The sequence below is a fragment of the Pygoscelis adeliae genome, unplaced genomic scaffold (genome assembly GCF_000699105.1).
Source record: "Pygoscelis adeliae isolate BGI_AS28 unplaced genomic scaffold, ASM69910v1 Scaffold209, whole genome shotgun sequence".
NCBI classification, from domain to species: Eukaryota; Metazoa; Chordata; class Aves; order Sphenisciformes; family Spheniscidae; genus Pygoscelis; species Pygoscelis adeliae.
Genome location: NW_008825538.1, coordinates 3,675,077 through 3,698,300, shown reverse-complemented (window position 1 = coordinate 3,698,300; position 23,224 = coordinate 3,675,077). Strand labels below are relative to the sequence as shown.

At 44.0% G+C, this 23,224-nt stretch overlaps 1 protein-coding gene across 6 annotated transcripts in view; it reads right to left on the bottom strand.

The window, feature by feature from the left end:
- REEP1 (receptor accessory protein 1) overlaps positions 1-23,224 on the bottom strand; it is a 75,031-nt gene extending 51,807 nt beyond the window's left edge. For 5 of the 6 annotated variants that reach the window (XM_009331880.1, XM_009331883.1, XM_009331884.1 and 2 more), the window contains exon 1: positions 23,149-23,218. In XM_009331880.1, coding sequence (XP_009330155.1) covers positions 23,149-23,180 — 32 coding nt within the window. In that variant the 5' untranslated portion in view covers positions 23,181-23,218. Of the gene's footprint in view, positions 1-16,118; positions 16,162-23,148 lie in introns of all 6 variants that reach the window. The other variant, XM_009331885.1, reaches the window with a different exon arrangement.

Here is a 23,224-nt window from a genome sequence, read left to right as displayed (position 1 = left end):
ATCCACGTCCCAAGGCATCCAAGTTTTGCTCATCTAGTCACCACGCCACCAGCAGTGTTTGAACTGCCCAAACATTTAGAACATTGTACTACTACAACACAAATAGAACAGCCCTTATTTTGCCCATAAATAACTAATGTCTCCATATCATCAGCACACAGCAGCCAAGATGGCAAACTTCTGCTCAAACACAGGGATGGACACATTTAGGAATCACTGAAATATTTCCTATTTCCTCAACATGTTCACTGGCTAGTGCGTGCTTCTTACGCATGGAGCAGCAGCTGAGCTGTCACCACGCCAGCATTCCTCACTGAAACTGCCAAGAAGGGTGCCAATAGGTTTGCATTCCTTATTATCAGTCCTAATTAATGTTCACACAGTGCCACAGTTTAAAAATGAACGATACTGTCCTTGCACCAAAGGTTCCCAGTTTAAATCCAACAGCTGGGGATGTGAAAATAAGCAGTGCACAAGGTCAGGGAAAGGGTTAATGCGAGCCCCTTGACAGGCCAAATGCCTGCTATCCAAGAAGGGACTGGGGTGGAGGAAGCGCCAGCTGCACAGGAGGCTCCAGGCTGGTGTTCCCTGGGAGAAGGCTCCTGCAGATTCTTTGTGGTCATTTTGCAGCAGAATAGGTCCTGCACAGTGGCTCCAGGGCAGCCGGAACTTGCCTGTTCACCCTCAGGGTGACAGCTGATGCTATCCCCACCCTGGGCCCCAGGGGATACCCGGCCATGCAGGCCTGACACCCCAATACACACCAAGAATACCAAAGGCACACAGTGCCTCAGTGACAAAAAAAATCCCCTGAGGAAAGCACTGGGCCCTGGCACCCCTGAGACAGACCAGTCTCACTTCAAACTCAATTTGGAACTTGAATCAAAGATCCTCACGGGGTTGGTTCAGTGCTGCCGAGGACAACCGTGCAGCTGTGCCCATGTCACTCGGTCAGTCGTGCTCTGCCTCCACGGGTATTAACAAGGTGTAAAGCTCCACTTGAACAGTCACCCAGCACGTCCTGCTTAGCTCTGGCTGCTGAGCCCTTGTCCTCATGAGCACTTCTGAAGCATCATGCACACCCACAGCACTAGGAAACAGAGGGCAGGCCCAGGAGAACTCAGTGTCTAACACAAAGATGCTCCGCTTTCCATCCAGATCCACCTCTGACTTTTCAGCCAGGCTACTACAGAAGCAAACCGTACGCATCGACTTGGTGAACATAACCTACTGACAGGTGAAACCTAATCACTCCTCTTGGTGAAACTGCGGGGTAAAGGGACGACCGACTGTCCTTCCAGCAGAAATAGCAAGAGCAAGGGCTGTCCTTCATGCTTCTAATTTAAGCAGTCTTGATCCTCCCAAAGCAGCACATACTCCTCTCCAGTTGACACCATCTTTTTTCTTTTTTCCTCAGCCAGGGCACTCCTCACATGGGACCTGGAAGACGGCCAGGCACAAACAGGTGAAGAGACACAGCGAGGGGGACAGGTGGAGGAAGTGGCCTTGGCCAGCCTGGAGCTATCACACAACTATTACGTTTACTCACATTGAGATCCTACATCCAGACTTGTCTAAAGAAGGCAAACACGATTTCCTTTTCCACACTTCTTGTTATAGGCAGAAGACAGAAATGCTAAAATAACGATACTACTGATGGAGAGACCTTGTAAAATATTGGGATCATTAAGATAATGCACCTGATGACCACTAAAACCACCAGCAGCAAAGGGTCTCACAGGGCTGATATTCACACTGACACCCTTGAGTATCATATTTAAAGCCCAACCAAGATTAAGCAGGTACTTCACCCTTCCCAGGTTTATTGTTCCGGGCCGTCTTCAAACTCAGGCAGAATTGCATCAGTTTACACACAACCTAACGCTTCAAAGTTTTCTTTGCAGTCCTTCAGAACAGAAAAGGCCTGTGCAGCTGCCAGAAAAATACCCCATGGCTCTGCAGCTATTTTAGGAAGCAAATTTATTGCAGGTAGATGGCTTACTAAGCTGGTCTGTTCTACTTCACACTGTGTTCAGTGAAGCTGCCTGGCCCAGTGGAGATGGGCTGCTGATGAGCAAAGGGAATTTGCCCCCGAGGCAATGCTTTAAAGGAAGGGTCTGCACGGAGAGTGTCTAGGGCTGGTGTGGGGCCCCCACCCATCTGTGAGAAGCTGCGGGTTGATAGGAACGCTGTGCCTGGCACACGCCACTACACTCAGAGCAGCTGCCTGCAAGAGATAGTGTTTCGTGGGCCTCATCCCAGGCATTTGCCCTGTCGCTGCTCCTCCCCTCTCCATGCTTCGGCTCAGCAGGACCGCAGGAGAAGGCAGTCCACGGCACTGAGCTCTCTCCCAGTGCTGGCACGGCCCACTGCATCTTCAGACCCTTTCGGGGGAGAACAAATTCTTCATCAAAGTGTGATACTGAGGGGAATAAAATCTGCGCCTTTTAGAGAAGAAAACATTCTCTGCTATGTGACCGGGTCATATCTTCACCCAGCTTCACTGCTCCAAAAAGGCAGGGCTTAGCATCTCTGTGCCCCTGAACGTTTTCCCTATCCAGTACTGACCGTATAGTTCCTGCTTGGAGAGCGCTGCCTTTTTCAAAGCCAAATAAATGGCAATTTGAAAGCTAAATGGTATGTTTTAGACGGGAAGGGCTGCTTTTCCTGACTCTGGAGAGGGGGATGTTTATGTGGAAAAAGGCTTTTTTAGATGCACTGACATTATATTCCAGAGATGACAGATGGTTTAAAATCTATATTGTGAGTTAGCCTACAGATTTATGGTAGGCTTATGATACAAAAAGGAACAGAAAGAGACATATAACCTAACCAAACTAATTTCTAGGCTAAAAAAGGTATAAAAAATGGATTGCATATCAACAAAGAAGCTCTGCGTTATTTTCATATAAAACCACAAAGATCATGCTGCAAGTATTATTTTGAAGTTATTTTAACTGATGCTACGTGAATCAACTTTTAGAAAGTGTAAACATGTACAGGAATCCCAATTTAGAGCATAATCCTACACTCTGTGTATCCTAAAACTCAGTTCAGGTCATGGAAGTCTTTCACCATCAAACCATAAGTGTTACCACTGGCTGAGGAGATAGCGAGAAACACAAAAGCTCCTGTTTGTCTATTTCTCACTGAAAGACAGCTTTAGACTTCTAGTGTTGTACTCATGGGACAGAAAACAGGAATAAAAAATTAAATGGAACTATAACTTGTCTAAATCAATTGCAACATGGGATCTCCTTAGAGTAACATTACTTCGGCTTCCCAGGGACAGAATATTACTAGAAGTGCTCAACTAAGTGCAAGGAATTTTTTAGCTCACAGATATAATTTAAAAACCAAACCTAAAGACCTCTTTGACCCAAATATTCAGCTAAAGCCATGAAAAATGTTGCCTTCCCATGGAATCACCGTCAGTCTTGGGTTACCAACAGTTCAATCCACTGACACAAATCGAACGGTCCCAAGGCTGCTCTGAGTAGCACCAGGTCTCAGAGATCTTCACAAGCTCTTGGAGGAGGACAGAAGCCCCTGTTAGGTCCCTACACTAGCCAGGGAGAGCAGTTTGGTATAGGAACAGGTATCAGGTACAGTCATGGCCAGCTTGGTGCAAAACAGCCTGCAAACAAAATCTTAACTACTGTCTGGACATTTCTGTAAATACGCTAGTAAATTAACAATAAACAGCATAACTCCTTCCATCAGTAACCGACCTTGGCTTCTTACATCTCTGAGGACTCTACAACATTAACCCGAAAAACTAAAAGACCAAACATTCAGAGGGACCAGCCACATTGAAAACACGTGGGACCCAAGTCAGTCGTAAGCTCTACGTTCCAGAGCCAGTATTTAACTCCTAGTTAAGTGAAAAAAAACAAATAAAAAACCAAAACCAACCCAATCTTTAAAACACCTCTTCTCATTTTGATAACACATTTCGAAGAATGATTTCAAAGTGCAGTATTAATATTAGTGAACCGAGTATCAAAGTCAATTGCACTTCCATTGATTTCTGATTATTTTTATTTCATTAGTGTTTTATCTCGATTTTAAATGATAAGGACAGTGAGACCCACTTAAAGTTATACAGGAAGCTCATGTCAGAGACATGAACAGTACCCAGTTTTCAACTCCAGTTTTAAAGCAAGAGCGTAGGAAAACTAAGGCAAGATGATTCTACAGGTAATTTCAGAATATTCAGACCATCTTAATGCTTTTGTTAGTATGGGTATCAGAATGCCACATGCTATATATAACAGCTGCGACATTGCAGGCAGTTCGCGGGCCGCGCAAACCACATTTCTCTTTATGGCCCACAGACAGAGGTTGGTATTTCTTCTGGGTACCATAACAACATTTTAGGGAGGGGCTGGGCACCTGCTTTTTTCACTAGGACCTGCATAATTTTTTTTAAAAAGGAAAGAAAGGAAAATGAGACACTGTCATACAGCTTGAAAAAGACAGACTTCTAGTCTTTTCTCATATGCATTTGACAAGGATTTCTAGTGTGAATTTAATAGAGTTCTTTCCTCCAGGGTCTTCTCTCATTTCAATCATCCTTTTTAATCCCTCCATTTTATACAGCTAATAACAGCATCTTAATGAAATGCATGGTACAAATGAGATAAACAAGGAGGGAGAGATCTCCAGCTGGAGCTAAACTGATACAGACCAGCCTCCAGTCTAACCTAGACATAAAGGAGAGGAAATCAGAAGGAAGCAAGCCTCGGTACTGAAGCCACGGATCACTAATGAATAATCAGAGCTTCTGGCTACACCCCTGAATTCAGCTTCAACTACCAGTAAAATTATTTCTCTCTAATTAAAATAAATTAGAAGAAAAATAACCATTTAGTGGTTAATCCTAAATCATAGTGTTAGGATAAGTGATAAAAACCAGCAGGTAGGGGAGCCTAAATAATACCCTGATCCGGCACCTCTTAGGGCTGTCCCAGGACAGCATCAGCCCCATGGAGGTGACACCCATCACGATGAGTTAATGGAAGAGGCTTTCCAGAACACCTCACAGACTGGGGGTAGTTAGTACCTACAAGGGTATGAGACTCATTATGGGATGCATGAGCAGACGGTGGACTAGGGCTCACATGTGAAATGAAGAGCACACCAACACAACAGTATAGTGGCACCCTGCTTGGTCTTGTTTCATATCTTACCCCTGCACATACTAGTCCACAAAGGTCAGGATGTAAAATACCTACTGAATGTCCTGAAGTTCTCCTGAAGAACATAGGGGACAACCAACGCTTTGGCTTCTGTGCCAAGAAGGCTCATCACTAGTGCTTATTGGAGAGTAAGAGAACTTCCTCCAGGGTTGACTCCAGAGGAACCGGACTCACCCAGCACCTAAGGAGCAGCACCGATCCCCTGCCAGATGTAAATCTTCAGCCCATTTACTCCCGTATCAACAAACAGCAGCTTAGATATTAAAAAAGCCCATCAACACTAAGCCAAACCATTGTAAACACCTTTCTTCCCCACACTCTCCCATCTGAGAAGAGAAAGAGCAAAACCTATGTGACAGATATCATTTAGCATGCTAATGGAAACTGTTCAAGTGAAAGAATGGCAAATGTAATATAAGAAACAGGAATGTGTCCTTAGACTAGAATCACGGAGTAATTTAGGTAGGAAGAGATCCTACAAGTCTTTAATCCAAAACAGGACCAACTTTGAGTTTACCTCAGGTTGCTCCAGGCCCTGTCTGGTCAAATTTTCAGTATCTCCATCTCTGGACCCCTGTTCCAGCGTTTGCTTACCCTCACTTTGAAGAATTTTTTATTTACATCTAAACAGAATTTCCTTTGCTGCAGCTTGTGTCCATTGCCTCTCACCTTTTCACTGTGCACCTCCACAAAAAGCCTGGCTCTATTTTCTCTGTAACAACCCATCACATTTTTGAAGACAGCAATAAGATCTCCCCTTTGCCATCTCTTGTTCAGGCTGAACAAACTCAGCCTGCTCACCTCTCCTGGTGCACCATGTGCTCCAGCCCCCTTCCACTGGACTCAATGCACTTTGCTGGTGCCCTCCTTATACTAGGGAGGCCCAAATGGGACACACTACTCCAGCCAGCCACTGTCTCACACTTGCCAAATAGAGGGGAACAATCACTTTCCTCAACCTGCTGGCTAACCCTCTTACTAAACCAATCCTGTATCGAGATCTGGAGAAGAACAGCACTGCACCCTTCCCATCATCAGAGGTGCAGAAGAGTCCCTGAATGAGGAAACTTTTCCTTGCTGCTTGGAGCCACACCACATCGCTTCCTTTGCAAGTGGTGCCCTCCCCTAGAAGCTAAGCTGGGGTCATGGTATGACAAAAATAAATGCCACGCTACAGCAGGACTCTGAAAAAGCTCCTTTTAGCCTACTCCAGATCAGCTGTTGCAGTAGTACAAACCTCACTTAGCTACCTATAAAACAAAACTTGACTGCCAAAGGAAGTATGTGAAGAACAGTACCACATTGTCCCAACTGTGGGACTTAACATGGACCAAGTTGCCGTTACCGAAGAGCTTTAAAAAAGGGGATGAGGGAGAAGAAATTAATATTTACAAACACTTATTGCTTTTATTCTTAGCCATTTTTGGTGAGCTAGAAGAACAGCCACATTTCCCTTATCTCTACAGCCATGTATTCACAGTGTAAGCCTTTGTGTCATTAAGTGTGCAGCGTTGCTGAGAAATGTAATGGTTTTATGGTAATGCTATTGCACGATCTACTCCTACATAAAGCCACTAGTAGGGAGGTCACTATCAGCTTATTTGCTTCTGTGCCAAACACCATAGCCCATCATACGTGTCCGGAGATAGAACGACACATCCTTTCTTTTGCTGGAGCTGGGAAGCTCACAGAGAAAGTAAATAACCCATACACATGGCTAATAGTCATGCTATGACCATTTTTAAAGGGATCAGAGGCTGCAACATCCAGCAAAGCCTTGATTGAGCTAAAACTTATTTAAAGGGCTTCCTTAAATGACAATCTCCACTGCAGTGCCTAAATTAATCCTTAGCAGTTGGAGAATTGTATTTTCAGGTTAAATGAAGAAAGATTAAATTAAACTGATTCTAAGAAGAGTTATATTCAGCATTTCCAAAGGGTTCACCTATGTTAGTAACAGGACAAATACACACCCCAGGATTCAGGAAGCTTTAATTTCTTTGACCTACTAATTCTAAGAGGCTTTTCAGGACTATAAGTGAGTGCATAGCAGGACCCTAGGCACAGTAATATCAACGTCTCTGTAAGTCTTACCATCCTCAACTAGTTCTCTCTAAGCCTTTGGGAAATAGTTAAGTTCTCGTATCCCCATTTTACAGATTGGTTTCTCATAGGCCCAGCTGAGTAATCCCCTGGTTGGACATTGATCATGCAGTGTTCACATGCGAAAGATGCATCTGTTGTGCCTTTAAGCTGCTCAGGTTGGGCAGGATATTGTCACTGTTTCTGGCTTGGAGCATACCAGCATAAGGTGTGGGCGTACTAATAAACTCTCAGGCAGAGATGCAGTTGTATAGCTTCTAAAATTCATGCCATTCCCTCAGTAACACTTGCATGTTGCCCAGAACCACCGCCCAAGTTAAAAATTTCTGACTTGGAATTCACTTTGCAGGTGCATGTGACAGATACAATTCATGCAGTTTGCACAGGATTCTAAAATATCTTTGTTCTTTGCTCAGCAAAGAGAATATATGTACAAATGTACACATCAAGACAGAAATATTGGAATTTAGACACATTCCCTCAGCACTCTGGGATGTTTCTTAAAATGCAAGGCTTCTCTTCTGAACTTTGGAATCTCTTTACATCTATTTAACTTTCCTACATCACGATTCATCCCACAACCGAATATTCTTCTGCTACAAAATTCTTTCCCTGCTCCTCTCAAATCATTTTATCTCATTAAGTATCTCCAGGTTTTTTACTTCTTGACCAACATCTGATTCCTTTGTTTAATTTCTGGTGATTTCCTATCTTACCATAGCTTCTCCCTGAAGCTTAACAGGTTAAACACTTTCCTGTTACTCCAAGGACTCTAGATTTCAGTCCCTGCGATGTTCTAGTTAAGTGAACTTTGGGTCTTTAAAGATAAGTAAGAGAAAGGGGTTTCTATTAGCTTCCGCCAATTTTCATAGCACTACTACTATTCATCTGCATTACAGTTTTTAATAACCAGCTATTACCTAAAGTGCAGGAGAGACTTAAGAGCAAGGACAGGTGTCTATTGAAGCATCTCACAGTACAGCACTTCATACTGAGAGCTTCACGACATCAACTGGAAATCATTGATTTTGCATAGATTCCTAAGGTAAAAATCTTTAAAGAAGCCTGAGACAACAGGCAGTTTTCAGAGATGACGAATATCTACAGGTTCCATTGACGGTGCTGGAAATTAAATGGTTTTCACCACTGGAAATCAGCAGCTTGGCCACAGCCCAGGTAGAGCCAATGTGAGATCTGGAAACAGAAGTCGCCATTTCCAGGCTATGCTTCTGTGCTAGCCTTTATCACCTCCATCGTTACACTTAGATGGTCTCACTCTGTGAGCATAGCTTAGTACCGCAGTACTGCCAATTCTCACATTTGTTCATTTAATCTCATCAGGTGATTTCTTGGAAGTGATTATAGGAGCATCTCGGTTCAAAATAAATTCTCAGACTTAATGGTTTCTCAGAAAAGAGCATGCAAACAATCTTGCAGGTTCGGAGTACAAATCAAATGATCTGATGCACAAAGAAAGAGAGAGATGCACATATGAGAAAAATCAGGATTTTAAATCCAGTCTCACAATTTGGTGAGGAGGTGAAGGGGTTTGACTCAGGGATTTTTAATGCCTCCAGACAGCAGTATCGCTACCCAGATACTCAATCTTCATGCTGACAGAAGATGTCATGTTGCCATTTGCATTCAATTTTGATGTCTCCCAGACTTCTCATATCTTTCTGAATTTCAGGCTTTGCCTGACAGCATTAGAGAGTAAAAGGGATAAGCCACGCCACTCTTCTATTCTGCATTTCCCCAAACACAAACGTGTTCAGATCAAAGCCTGTGACACAGGCATAGCTCCATTCTTACACCGTGAGGAACACCTCTTTGTTTCGGGCTTGGATAAAAAGCCAGTGCATTGTACAATTCAGAATGGTAAAGGCTTTGCCTCTTCTCTTTCTTTTGGCTTAGTGACTTCACCTCTTTTCCCTTCTCACCTTCTCTTACACACATATACCTTGCAGCTGGCAGCTACTCAAAATATAAAATGAAATATAAACTGAGGCTTAGGAGCCAGATGGAGACTTCACAGAAATAACTTTAGAGGAAAGCAAAGGGAAAGACAGCCAATGCTTCCAAGTCCATCACAGAGATTTCTAAGTAAGCAGCTGCTTGAGAAGGCAGCTTGTACTTTTTGTGGGAACGCCCACGCTGCCTGCTATCTTATGTATGCTTTCCCATCATTTCTTATTCGTTGTAATACTGCTGGTTTAAATGCCACAGTCCAGTGCTTGTTCTCCTTCCCAGGCAAGGAGATTCACACAGAAGGATGACAGTGTTGCAAGTGCCACTCTCCAGAAACAAAGCATTGCTATTTTGAGATGAAATGGTTAATTGTTTCAAACACAACATGTAGCTGTATAGAATGTGCCTTGAGAACTGGATCTTCACAGACTTCAGCCATTTATGGATTGACTGCCCAGAGTGAGGTCTCTTGGTTTCAAGAATGTACCTAGAACACAATAGTGTTTGAACGGGGATCTGATTTGTTACAGCCAAGTATCTGCAAACCTCGGCAGAATAAGAATTGAAAAAGAATGCTGAGCTATTCCAGTGGCTGCATAGCACATCTAAGTGCAAAAACCTCAGGACACATTATAGCAAAGAGAAGCAAAATATCTAATCTATAAGCAAATCCTGGGGGGGAGGGGGGCAGGCAGATTTTACAGAGTGGGTTTACATGAGATTAACTATGAATCATACACAAACTACAAGGAAAGCAGACTGGTTCAGTTTCCAGTACCGTGCAAAATCTGGCATAGTATTTATGTACTTAAAATGCATGTCCTGCCTCATGGACAGCAGGCAAGATCTTTCACTCTGGCTGTATGCAGCCTCTTAACCAGCTCTGCTCATTCTGCAGTGATCTAGGAATAATCTGTAGAAATATGCATAGGGTCTGTATCATCAGTCATGTATGTCACATTCCCTTGGGCCCTGGAAATGGCTGTCAGCGAGCCTTTGGGATTCCCAGTTCTGGAAAGCCTGCAAAGCAGCACTGAAACAGATTTACAATGGCCAGGATCAGGGATGCAAGCTGAGAGCTAACGGCAGCAGGCGTGGTTAGCTAGCATGCTGCAATGTCCAGCAACCTCTGTAACTGATCTTCACATAAGGGTACAGGGATGAAGCATGAGAGATGACAGAGTTTCTCTCTGTCTGACACAATTAAAGTAACTTTTAAAATATACGTGCTTGGGTGGTCTGCAATAAGGCATTAGGATTCTTTAGACTGAATCTAAAGAGAAGGCGGTCATGCTCTTCATCCTCAGCTTTTAATGGACATTAACACTTACTAGAGAGAAACTCAATAGTGAAGCTCAACAGAGAGCTCCAGATCTGAGGTCAGAGATATCTTGATTATGGGCTTTGGGACGGCCCATTTGATTGGCTTTGGTTGCTGAAGTGCAGGTAAAGCCATATGCCAATCTAGTGATGAAATTCCCAATGCTAAAATGAAAAAAAGGATAGAATAACTGTCCTGACAGAATCACGTCTTTGGGAGCCCTCTATCCTCAATCTGTAACCCCTCAAAGGGCAGGTTAACTTGAGGCTCATAAGGAACAGAAGTCCTCTGTTGTCTTGAACTGGCCAATTTTCTAGGATCCAGCTGGCACCCTCTACAAGGCCCTCACCGTTCTGAGCTACAAACACAACCTTGGGATTCTGACCTGGGTAGATTTACACCACTCACTGACTTCAGCAGAGCTGCACCAGTTAACACAACTTGAAGCCCTGTTATTACCTTAGGGATGAGAAAATGATTGAGGTTTGCATTGAATCAGTATTTTTCAGCTATTTATTCCCTCTGTCTGCAGAACATCCACCCTTGATCCTTCAGGTTTACCACAAGCCAGGACTGGGAATTTTTGTGGCAGTTCTTTTTAAAATTTGGCAATGCACCACTTAGCCTACTTTCACTGACAAAACAGAGAAGCTGCAATTATTCCAGATATGAACTGATTTTTTTTTTCCCCTCATATACCATGGTTTTTCAAGAACTTTCTATTAAATTCCATCTTTTCTGTTTGAATGATCACTTTTCATTTCACAAGGACTCTGTAATTCTGATCATGTGCCTGGAAGGCTTTTTTGAGCATATAAAACGATACACTTATTTGACTGCTAGATTAGAGGAAGAGAGTTGGTGCAATTCCTGTTGGATCTAAGAATCTCCAAATCTTCTAAGTGAATGTGTGGTTACTCAATTATCTCTAAGTGTCCAGGTACTAGACCATCATTACAAATTCCCATCTAACAGTCAGCTGTAACAGAACACACCATATACAAGGATCTCAAAATGCTATCCAAATACTGATGAAACAAGTTTTATCTAATGCTGTGAGATGGGAGACTACTAGCACAGACACAGGTATAGGCAGTAAAACACAGGGATTCTAGCAGGCCTGTTCAAAATTACCACAGTAGCCTATGTTACAGATTCACGACAGTTATAGCTGTATACATCTACAGACATGGATCTATCTATGAGAGAGAGAGAGATGATATCCTGAGAAAGGATCATTAGATCACAATTTCTCCCTAAATCATTAGAGTCAGCAGGGGATTGGTTTGACTGATTGCATTCTGACAGCTATGAGAAGAGGTTACCACAATATAACAAACATGAGAAAATTCCTACAACATTTATGCAGGAAACTATTTACTCTTATTTCATTGTATTTTTAGGGTATCTGTTTTAAATAACAGCTTCCTCTCTGCATTTGATCCTACAAGAAAGACACTTTCTGTATATAGGACAGCAGAGTGTGTTGCCATGGAAATTATGATCTACTTAAATTCAACAAATCCAGCCTTATGGGGTATATTCCCCAGAGTATCTCAATTTAATTATTAATGTTCTTTCTAAATAGCAACATCTTTCTGTTTTGACCGAAATGCTTATAAGCAGAGTGAAAACAATAAACCTGGAAAGTGGAATCCTTTGTTCAGCTGCAAAACAGGTGCAGTTAAGCCAGGGAAGATGCAAACAGCCTCCAAGCTGCCCTGCCAATGTGCTTCAACTCAGACTAGATGGATCATCTGGAAGGGAGAAAGTCTCATGCAGTGCCTGTGTCCATTATGTCCCTGACCTCTCTGCTGTGATTTCCAGTGAAAATACCAGCTAGGACAGTGGGGGTTTTTGCAGAGGGACATGTTCAGTGGAATCTAAACACTGACCATCAATTCATTTCCATATAGCCGCCAGTCTTGCGCTCATTCTCCAGCTGTGCAAGCCCAGTGAAACCACTCAATCTTTTCCCAAGAAATATATCACTAAACCCAAAGCCTTTCAGCCTCAGGGCACCTCCAGCATCCATCTTTCTCCTTCAAGTGCCACCATGAATTCTGCAGGTAGATTTTAGGAGCCAGATGGTGTTATTCAGGCTGATCTAACACTGGGGATAGTTTCTTGTGGGTCACATAATATGGGTGGCTCACAGGTCTAAGTTTAGACATGCACAGACACGTGTCCTCCCAAGTCCCCAGCAGGAGAGGCAGCAGGACAAGCAGAACCCTTCCATGAGCAGGAAGAGGCTCAAGAGCCTAGAACTGCTCATCCACAAAAGGGCCCAAGGCAGAGCGTAGCCCGGAGCAGCCCTGCGGGAACTGCCCAAGGCAGAACAGCGACCTTATCACTATGGCTGTTTAATGTGGCCTGCAGCCTGGGTAAGCTGCTCTCCCCACATGCTTACAGCAAGCGTTAGGGCATTTGTGCCGAAGACATCAAGACAAAGGTAGCCATGAAATGTTGTGATGACAGGAGAAGGTCATCTTCCTGTGATTGCTCTGCTCTTAATCTTGAAAAGGTGCTTCCCATCTATCCTCCCTAGAAGGGTATTCCTCACAAAATGTCATCTAAGATTCCTGGTTTCACTCCTCCATGAGTGCTTCTCAGGGACTGACAGTCACGAGAGCTCTGCCACAGTCTACGCAAAACATCCCAGAGCACTCCTGAACTTTTGACCATTGGCTTGGAAATTTCAGCTCGAAATTCATATTTACATTGCCCCTCCAATTCTACTCCAGAGAGTGTGCCTCATGCCCCCGTCAGGGTCTATCATGTGTAAAGCAGAACTGATCGTTGAGATGGACAGAAGTTATCACTAAGCCTATTTTACAGGTACCAAATTAAGAAGAATAAATAACTTGCCCTCTTCCCACAGGGAGTTTGTAGCACCGCTGAATCCAGGCTCTTGGTATTCTCATACAAAATCTGCAGCACAAGTCCTTCCCTCCTCCCTCGTACAAGGCTGGTTATTGGTCATAAGCCTCCCTCCAAAACACGAGGCAAGAAATGTCTGTTAGCTTTTGGCTTTCCTCTAAAAACACTTACTTAGAGGCTGGAAACAAGAAATAGAATAAATGAGCTCAACTGAGCTGAATGAAAGGAAGCAACAGTATGAACTCAACAGAATAGGAGTGCTTCTTGAGCAGGAGCTGCAACTGTTTGTTGACGCTGATAGCACTGAATTGTTTGGTAGACTCAAAGGCAGGCTACACACGTTGCCCTGGCATCCCTGGGACCCGTCCGAAAAGACACAAAATTCCAGATGTGAGAGGCATTCTTTCTAGCTCCTCACAAACAGGTTCTTCAATACTGATTTTGCTGTCCTGTAAAATTTGCCATTTTGGAAAGCAAAAGATTACTGTTGGCTCCATGAGACAGAAGGGAGAAAGACGGACTGTAGCTTTATTGACCAGTTGATTGATTCCTTCTTTGGAATTGGTCGGTTGCTTATTTATTAGCAATTAGTGCATTAGCAGTAAGGGACACAGCAAGTAGGCAGCATTTGAAGAAATAAACCTTTACTAAGCGTGACACCAGGCCAGCATTCCCAGCTGTCCCCCTGTTGCTCCCAAGAGTCAATCTCCAACTTGACACCTAATCCTCTGCCTCCATATAAATGTGTGTCCCTCTGAAACATAATCCTTGCTCTTCACTTCTGTTTACTGTACAACCAACTTCTCTCCTTCTTCGGTACCACCCTCGCCCTTCTTCTGGCTATCTGGCAGCTTTTACCAGCCTGCAGGTCACTGCTTTAACACCCGCATCAAATGAAAATCCCTTGTTCTCCCCTTCTAGATCCTGCAAAATGTGTCTACAATAAACAAAAAGCAGGGTACCCCACTAAGGAGATATGCCTGCTCTGAGCTTCGTATCAAAAGATGGAGTTATGCTGTGTACGAAGCTTGGGAAAGTACCACTCATGTTTCTAGTTCTGGCATGCCGTTCCAGGTCTGGAGTGCCTTCCTAGGTCCTGCCTGCAGAATGAGCAGGCGTGTCCTGTTATCTCAGTTCTTCCCTTCAGAAGCACACAAGTCATGGAAAGATAAAACACAGTTTTCATTTTGTCACTTCTTCTAGTTCATTTTCACCACTCTGCTCACCATCTGTTTTGCCTGTATTTCACTGGTTTAGATTAGGAGCTCCTCAGAGCAGGAATCTTGTCTTACTACATGCATGTGAAATGCCAAAACAGAACATGAACACTTGTCTTGGTTTCAGCAGGGATAGAGTTCATTTCCTTCCTAGCAGCTGGTACAATGCTGTGTTTTTGATTTAGGATGAGAACAAAGTTGATAACGCACCGATGTTTTAGTTGTTGCTAGGTAGTGCTTACGCTAGTCAAGGACTTTTCAGCTTCCCATGCTCTACCGACTGAGAAGGCTGGAGGTGCACAAGAAGCTGGGAGGGGACACAGCCAAACTGGCCAAAGAAACATTCCATACCATGTGACATCATGCTCAGCACATAAACTGGGGAAAGCTGGCCGGGGGGGCCGCTGCTCGGGGACTGGCCGGGCATCGGTTGGCGGGTGGTGAGCAATTGCACTGTGCATCACTTGCTTTGTGTATTATTATTATTATTACTACATTATTATTATTATTCTTTTATTTCAATTATTAAACTGTTTTTATCTCAACCCACGAGTTTTTCTCACTTCTACTCTTCCAATTCTCCCCCCCATCCCACCAGGGGCAGGGGAAGCAGGGGGGAGAGAGCGAGCGGCTGTGTGGTGCTCAGTTGCTGACTGCAGTTAAACCACAACACTGTACCAGTAATAGCATCACAAAGAAACTACCAAAGAACACAGGATCAGTCTCATAAATGACTAACCTAGAAGGCAGAGTTGCATTTATTCATATATTATTTATTTTTATATTACTACAGAATTTAGGAAAACCAACTAGAGACTAAACCCCATTGTCTAGGGTAAAATCAAAAACACGAAGTAAGACTTCCTGCCCAAAAGAGTTTACAATCTAAATAGCATACATGTGATAACAAAAGTATGTGACGCTTTCCTCTGCAAAAAGCAGCATGTGATTAACTTCAAGAACACAGGTGATTTAAGTGAGATTTTGCATTGTGTTTTGCTTGCAAAGAGCCCGATTACATGGATGCATCCCTCCATTGAGCCATTTCATCTCACAAGGCCTACCTGAAATCTGCTGAGTGGCCCTGATCAAGTCAAGTGCAGAGTCAGACAAAAGGAAATCTAGACTCATGTCCTAGCTGCCTAATGAGGACAGAGAAGAAATTTTGACATGTAAAGGTTCTACGGCAATCCAAACTGGCCAATACTTCTGCAGCACTCAAGCCTTCACTTACCTTTATGATTAGCCTGGAAGTTCCCAAGATACCACCTCTGTTCTGCTGAAAGCATGGAGCAGAAAGGCAAATGCAGTGCTTAGTACTTAGAGGCAACTGCTCAGGAAGTAGCAGGCATGATTATATGCCCTCCTTTGTCCTCTCTGTACCAAGCATTTCCTCTTGACCAAACGGCTCTCTATGCAACACATTACCTTTAATGGAAGCTCCTTAGAGATGTCCGTCTCCCTCCATTAACTGCAATAAGAGCACAGAAGAGTGTTTCTCAACCTTTCCTATTCACTGGACCACCTGACCCTTTGAAAGAAACATACAGCTCATTTTATACCCTACTGTTGCTTAAGGATAGGTGACAAGTAATAAGTCACATGGAATTGGTAAAATGTTGAAACAAACGTTAATATTTTACAATAATTACAAACTTGTAACTAAAAAATGTAGTTCAAAATGGTATCACCTGATTAAATCAGTCAGTACACAACTGACAACTGCCTGGGTGAGGAGTTCTGTTTTAGAGGTGAAATGTTTTCACGGACTGCCTGATGTTTTGTGGACTGCCAGCCATCTGTGCACCACAGGTTGAGTAACTTGGCTCTAAATCTCCCTGCTGGGACTAAGTAAGCAATTTTAGGTAGTGTAATGCCTGACTTAGTAGCCTGAATTAGGCAGTTTGGCTGCTGCATTCTGCTGTCTATGCCACTGAGGACAGCACTGAGGATCTGAAAGGGAATGGGTCGTTATTCAGAGTATTTAAGCCTTTGGTTGTTCGACTGCTTCAGGTAGCATCTATTTAAGTCTGTAGTTTTGTTCTACCCCTCCCACACTCATCACAAGTCCACAAACCACAAACACAATGCCCAATTCCCTTGATCAGATCCCCTTTCATTAATTTATTGATCAAGGAGCCTGGAGGAAATATATTACCTGTTACCACAGGTTTTCTGTGGAATATTGGACACATCGCTTGATGTCCTTGTGCCTCAGTGCCCTTACCAGTACAACGGCAGTAAAAATCATTCTGATGACACAATACTTACTAAATTAATGCTTCAAAGTACTTTAATACAGTGAAAGCGAAAGGGCTCCACAAAGGCAAAATACTGTATTAAGGCAGCTGGGAAGGCCAAGCCTCTTAGCTATATTCCACAACTTCTAGTTTGGTAAAACGTCCTTCTTTATGAAACCAGGACTAGTAGCATCTGCGATGTGCACGCAAGAAAACTTTCCCCATTGGGGCTAAGAGCATTTCCAGCACATCTGTGCTTGTGCAGGAAAATCTGGGTCACGGTTGACAAAGCAGCAGGCAGCATTATCCCCTGCAGTGTGATCAGCACGGTCACATTTCACATGAAGGGCAAAGCAAATGTCGCACCTGCGCTGGATGCTCCTCTGTCAGTTACTGTCACCAACAGGTTCTGCCCCCTCAGCAGAGCCGTAAAGGCCGCAGCAGAGATGCACGTGGCAGACGCCAAGCTGAGCTGGGAGCCACAGAAACCGCTTGCTCTTCATGCGAGGGAGAACAGCAGTGCAAGACTGCAAGATCTGTTTCAGAGGGATTGCACCACCTTATTGTATAGGTAAGGTTTCTTAGCAAATTCTGCATGTATGGCAGGCGGTCTGCCCTTCCCACTTCCCAGCTTCAGAGCATGTAAAATAATCTACTGCAAACTCATCCCATGGCCTTAGCCGAGAGCTCAAGCCACACTGGGTCCATTGCTGTATTTTCACATAATTTCGCATCGCTGGTGTTGAGGCCTGTACAGAGCAATAAATACCAGAATCCTTCACATCACCTGCCAGCACCAAGTAAATAATGCAGACTGTGAAGAAGGACCTTCACATATGTGGTGTATATCAACTGAGAGGCTACTGCCGACATACCAATAACCAAAAGCATGGGGCTGTGCTATGCGCCTTCATGAGAACAGCTCTCGCCCACTTGAGCAGATCCTGTCTCTGCCTGCCTCTGGTAAAGAGGATATGAGTTATCCTTTTATACCATCATATAATCTCTATTACATGACTTTTTTTTTTCCCCCATTCATAAATCTCTTCAGGCTTCCCATACACATGAAAAACAGGAGGAGGAAGGATCTGCTAAGTTTCTCTAAAATGGAAATTCATTACTGATGTAAGCAGTGTCTTTTGATTAAATCAAAGCCTGACTCAGTAGCACTATGGATTTATACCAGCTGAGGATGGGGGTAGCCGATCTCACCTACCCTTGCTAAAATGGCATCACACTAACCAAGAAAGACAAAGCGAAGAAATTGTGACAAGGAAGGAAATTGCACTCATCAGTTTAAAGAATCCCTTGGTTCCTCTTTGGTTTTGTTCTGACCTACCCACTTCCAGTAACAGCTGGAAGAAAGGATGCCTCTGATAAATCCCCAAATCCCTATTACTTCCACACAGGGCCGGGAATTCCCAGTGAACATATCTGAGGCTGCCACCCTATTTTACATCAAACCGTAAGAGATCAGACAGGCCATTACTGATATTTTGATTTAAAAGAAAACAAACACAGGCAAAAAAGCATAATTACGGCTGTGCTTTTTCACCATGAAGAACATATTTAACCATTTTATAATAATTTGTAATGCTCCTCATTTTTTTTAATGCCTAAGTCACACAGTATCATGTCAACTATTGATGACCTGTCTGATCCAGCCTCAAGTCTACTGACATCTCCTTCCTCTGCCACGTGTTCCAGATTGAAAGGCTTTCAATAGGCAGCGTGATGTGCCTAACTTTCAGAATTGGAGCCAAAACCTGTATTTCTGTTCTGCGTGATCCCAAGCACAAAAAGCAAGTTCCATGTTTCTGAGAAAAGAATAGGATTTCCACGCAAATACAATAGGCTGCATTTATATATACCACTTTTAACTTCAAAATGCTTTTAGACAACAGCCAAAAGGTATAGCAGACCAGTAACCACCTAGGATGCCAGTGCTGTGCACTGTAGCTGAACTGGACTGCAATAACAAAGCGTTGTGGTTTAACCCGACAGGCAGCTAAACACCACACAGCAGTTCACTCACTCCCCACCCCCCCGCAGTGGGACGAGGGAGAGAATTGGAAAAAAAAAAAGTAAAATTCATGGGTTGCGATAAAGACAGTTTAATGGGACAGAAAAGGAAGGGAAAATAAGAATAATAATGATAAAAGAATATACAAAATAAATGATGCACAATGCAATTGCTTACCACCTGCCAACCGATGCCCAGCCAGACCCCGAGCAGTGGTCGCTGTCCCCTGGCCAACTCCCCCCAGTTTATGTACTGAGCATGATGTCCCATGGTATGGAATATCCCTGTGGCCAGTTTGGGTCAGCTGTCCTGGCTGTGCCCCCTCCCAGCTTCTCGCTAGCAGGGCATGAAAAGCTGAAAAGTCCTTGACTAGCGTAAGCACTACTTAGCAACAACTAAAACATCGGTGTGTTATCAACATTATTCTCATCCTAAATCCAAAACACAGCACTGTACCAGCTACTAAGAAGAAAACTAACTCTACCCCAGCCAAAACCAGGACACGAAGACATATCCCAAGCCCTTCTGCTAGGGTGTCCTCTACCTCTTGAAGCAAAAAAGAATCTCCTTCGAAACGAATAGCAATAAACTGTAGATGGTAGGACATGCCACTGATCCCTTCTGGTCTGTCTCAGGGAAGATAAATTCAGCACAGTTCATTACACTTCACAGATGAGGAAACTGAGATACAGGTGTTCCAGGATGTCCTTTGAGATGTACTCAGAAATGATGAATAAAAAAGGGGTTGTAATTAACCCACGAGTAAGATGCTATCCCATTCCAGTTATCATGAGAGACAAAGTAACAAATAACTCCAAGATGCAACAATTGCAATTACAGTGATCGCACACATCCCTTGGTGGAAAAGACACCTGTAATCTACCACCATGAGAAAAAGAACATCCTGATTTTGTTCTCGTTGAGGTGAGTGAAAAAACTACCTGGAACACAGGAGGATGAGAACTGAGCTCTTAAAGGAAAAAGATTTCCAGGGACAGGATTATCTTTTTGTTTTGCATTTGTACAGTACCTAGTGCAGATCCTGACAATAATAAAGTCTTTGACTTTAACACACAGCTATGGCAGTGTAAGATGCTGCTCTGAAGTTTTTATCATTTCTCTTCTGGGGGTTACCAGGACATAGCTCTGCAGGCAGAACAGAACAAGCCAGCACTCCGGACCAGCGTTACCACGAAGTCCAAACACTAAAGTTGAAATGGTGTAACAGAAGGTTTGCAGTAAGCTGCCTGACTTCCCACTGAAGCGGGTGAGAAGTGCTCACAGACTCTTCTCCTTCAGCAACATTTTGGAAATAGAAACTTCCAGGACAGAGATGGTATCAACCAAATCAGAGACAGTGGAAGCAACAAAGCACCCAAGAGCCAAAGCAAAGGTTTGCTTTTTGTTTTAAAGCCCTTTCTGTTAGCTGAGTCATATCAGACATAACCCCCATGGAGATCAGCAGAAGTCATAAGAGCACAAAGCAACGTTCACAGTGTGACTAAACCACACCACACCACTTTCCTCATAATCCTTACTATACCCTTAGTAAGATTTGATGAAAAAAAAAAACCTAAATAGGCACGAGCAGGGGAAAAAAAAGCCCAACCAGGCGGCCATTCTACTTAGAGCACAGCTGTCTGTACTGATGGATCAACTAGTGATTCATAATGAGATGGGGAAACCAGATTAGATAGATTAAATCTTTGTCATGATCCTAACCTGAAGACCACTGTACACCGAGGAGTCAGTGATCCACCTAACAGCTAACCTGAGTGGGTGCAGGCCTGTGCTGCGCTGCGCTGCATGCACAGCTTGGCCTTCTGGCCCGCATTGTGCTGCGCATACCCCTTGGATGCAGGATCAACTCAGCTGGTTAATTGTAACAAAGGAGCCTGTAGGAAGCTCACAGTGGTCACCAGCAATTAAACCACCTGCATGTCCTCATTTGTCTTCATCTAAAACTGCAGCAACAAGTTCTCTTGTGAACATTCTTTTCATTTGACAGTAGAAATGATGAATAGATTTGCCTTTAAAAAAAAAACAAACCACTATAAGGGCTCAAAAGACCAAAATGTAAGGTAACCTTTCCACAGACAGATCTGCATGGTGTGCTGCGCCCAGACTGGAGGGCTGTTCCACGTTGGGCAGCTCAGGGTTTGGCATGTAAGGTTATTTATACTCTCCTCTTTTTCTTTATAATGTTAGTTCTAGTAAATGGTATTTTAAGCAATACTCTACAGAGTCCGAGTTTCTTGCTGGCATCATAATAAACCAGCAAAACATTCTTAAAGGATGGATGTATGCTAAGTAGCAGTGCAAAGAATGTGGTGATCAAGCTTGGCTTCCCTAGGTTTCCTTGCAAAATTATTTTTTAATTATTACTGTGATTACTAAATTATTAATATTTACACTGCATATTCAAATTGTTATTTGCTATTGAAATTCTAGTATAACAAATAATTGGTACCACCCTCTACACAGCTGATTTCATACTGTGACATGCTATTCAGATAAATAAAGCTGAAGAGAATGGGAAGGTTTGTATGTTCAGCTAATTACCTGACTGCAGACATCAACTGCTCTACATCCTGCCTCTATCAGATTTTTACCCAGTCCATGTGTCTTAGATGAAATCACCCGTGTAGATGTGCATGTGCTGAGGCAACTAAGTTAAACTCCTGTCTCTCTGTAGACATTCTTTGTTCCTGAGGATTAGCTGGGTTACGTGACGACAGGTTTTTTCAAAGTGGAAATTAGTCTAGTAGAGAAGCAAGAAAAGCAGCCTTGTACAATACACACTACATCTCACACTGCTGTCAGAGATATCTGCACAGTTATTCTGTTCAAATTAAATCATTTAAATATTTAACACACTTTCCCAGAATGAAGTGCAAACCCAATAACGGCTAGCAACAGCTGCAGCTGAATCCAGATGATATACCTCCAGGGGCTAAATTCAACTCTGGAACCCCCAAAAATCTTCATATCTGACAGCCACCCAATGTCTTAGTGATACAGAGAGATAGCCAAGATCAAGGTGAGTTTTTCTTTTGATGTTTCATCTCAGATGGCAAAAGAGGAGACCTTGAAAATGCCTTTCTGGAACTATGCTGATGGTGCAACATCATGGCACGTTTCTTTCAGACAAAGAAAGTGACAGGCCCTTGCAACCCCCCTACAATAACTTAAGAACACAACAGATGTTCTCCTGAGTCTGCACCTATAGGTACCAGACAGAGAAAACTAGCAAATGATCCATCTGATTCAGTGTACTAACCTTGACTAGCCATATTTCCAGAAGGGAGACAGACCAGCCATCCTGCTGCCCCACCTTAAGCGTAAACTCCCCCCCCTCCCCCCCGGAATTTTCCTAGTGGCATCAAAAATGCGCTGTTCTCAGTGAATCTTTTCTCAGGTGGGGCAGATGAACGTATACCTCGCGGTTGCTCCATTTTCCCCTGTTGCCTGTGAAGAATTTCCAGGGAATTTCAACATGTATTCCCACCTACAGCAGTTCATGGAAAAGCTGTAGAACAAGCGCAAAGAGCCACATGCTTCTCCTCCCAGGCTGACAGGTTACAGGGAAACCGAGAACGTCTTTTGAGAGGGTGGGCGGCAAGTTGCAAGGGGGAAAAGAAATATTTGATATTTCTTTTACAAAAAAGAAGAAAGCAGCGGTAGGGGAAAGAAGCCGCCGGGGGGGCCGGGGACCCCCCGCGCCCGCCTCTCCCAGCGCCCCCTCGCGAGTCCCCGCCAGCCGCGCCGAGCCCCGCTAACAAAGCGCCGCTGCCCAAATCCACGTCCATTTTCCCACCCGCTGATGCTCGGTTCCCCCTCCTGACCCCGAGCCCGTTCATCGCCGAGCACCGGGCGATGGCAACCGCCCTTCTTCTCCCCTGTCACCTTGCGCTGTACAGCACGACAGCATTTTGCCCTCCAGTCCCCGGTCATTTTCCCACGCTGGAAAATACCGTTTGACCCACCTATTTCTTCCCTCACCCACCAAGCAGCCGAGCGCACCATCCCCTAACAACAACCTGCTAAATTTAGCCGAGTCGCCGCCACCGCGTATTCACAGCAGGGGCGAGCGGAGCAGGCAGCAGGCACGGCGCGGACACGGCAGACACACACGGACATGCAGACAGACACACGCCGGGCACACGCGTGCAGGTGCCGACCGGCAGCTACTCACACCACTAGCCTGGAGATGATCCATGAGACCATGGCGCTGCGTGCCGCAGGGCTGGCTCTCCCGGCAGGGAGGGCTC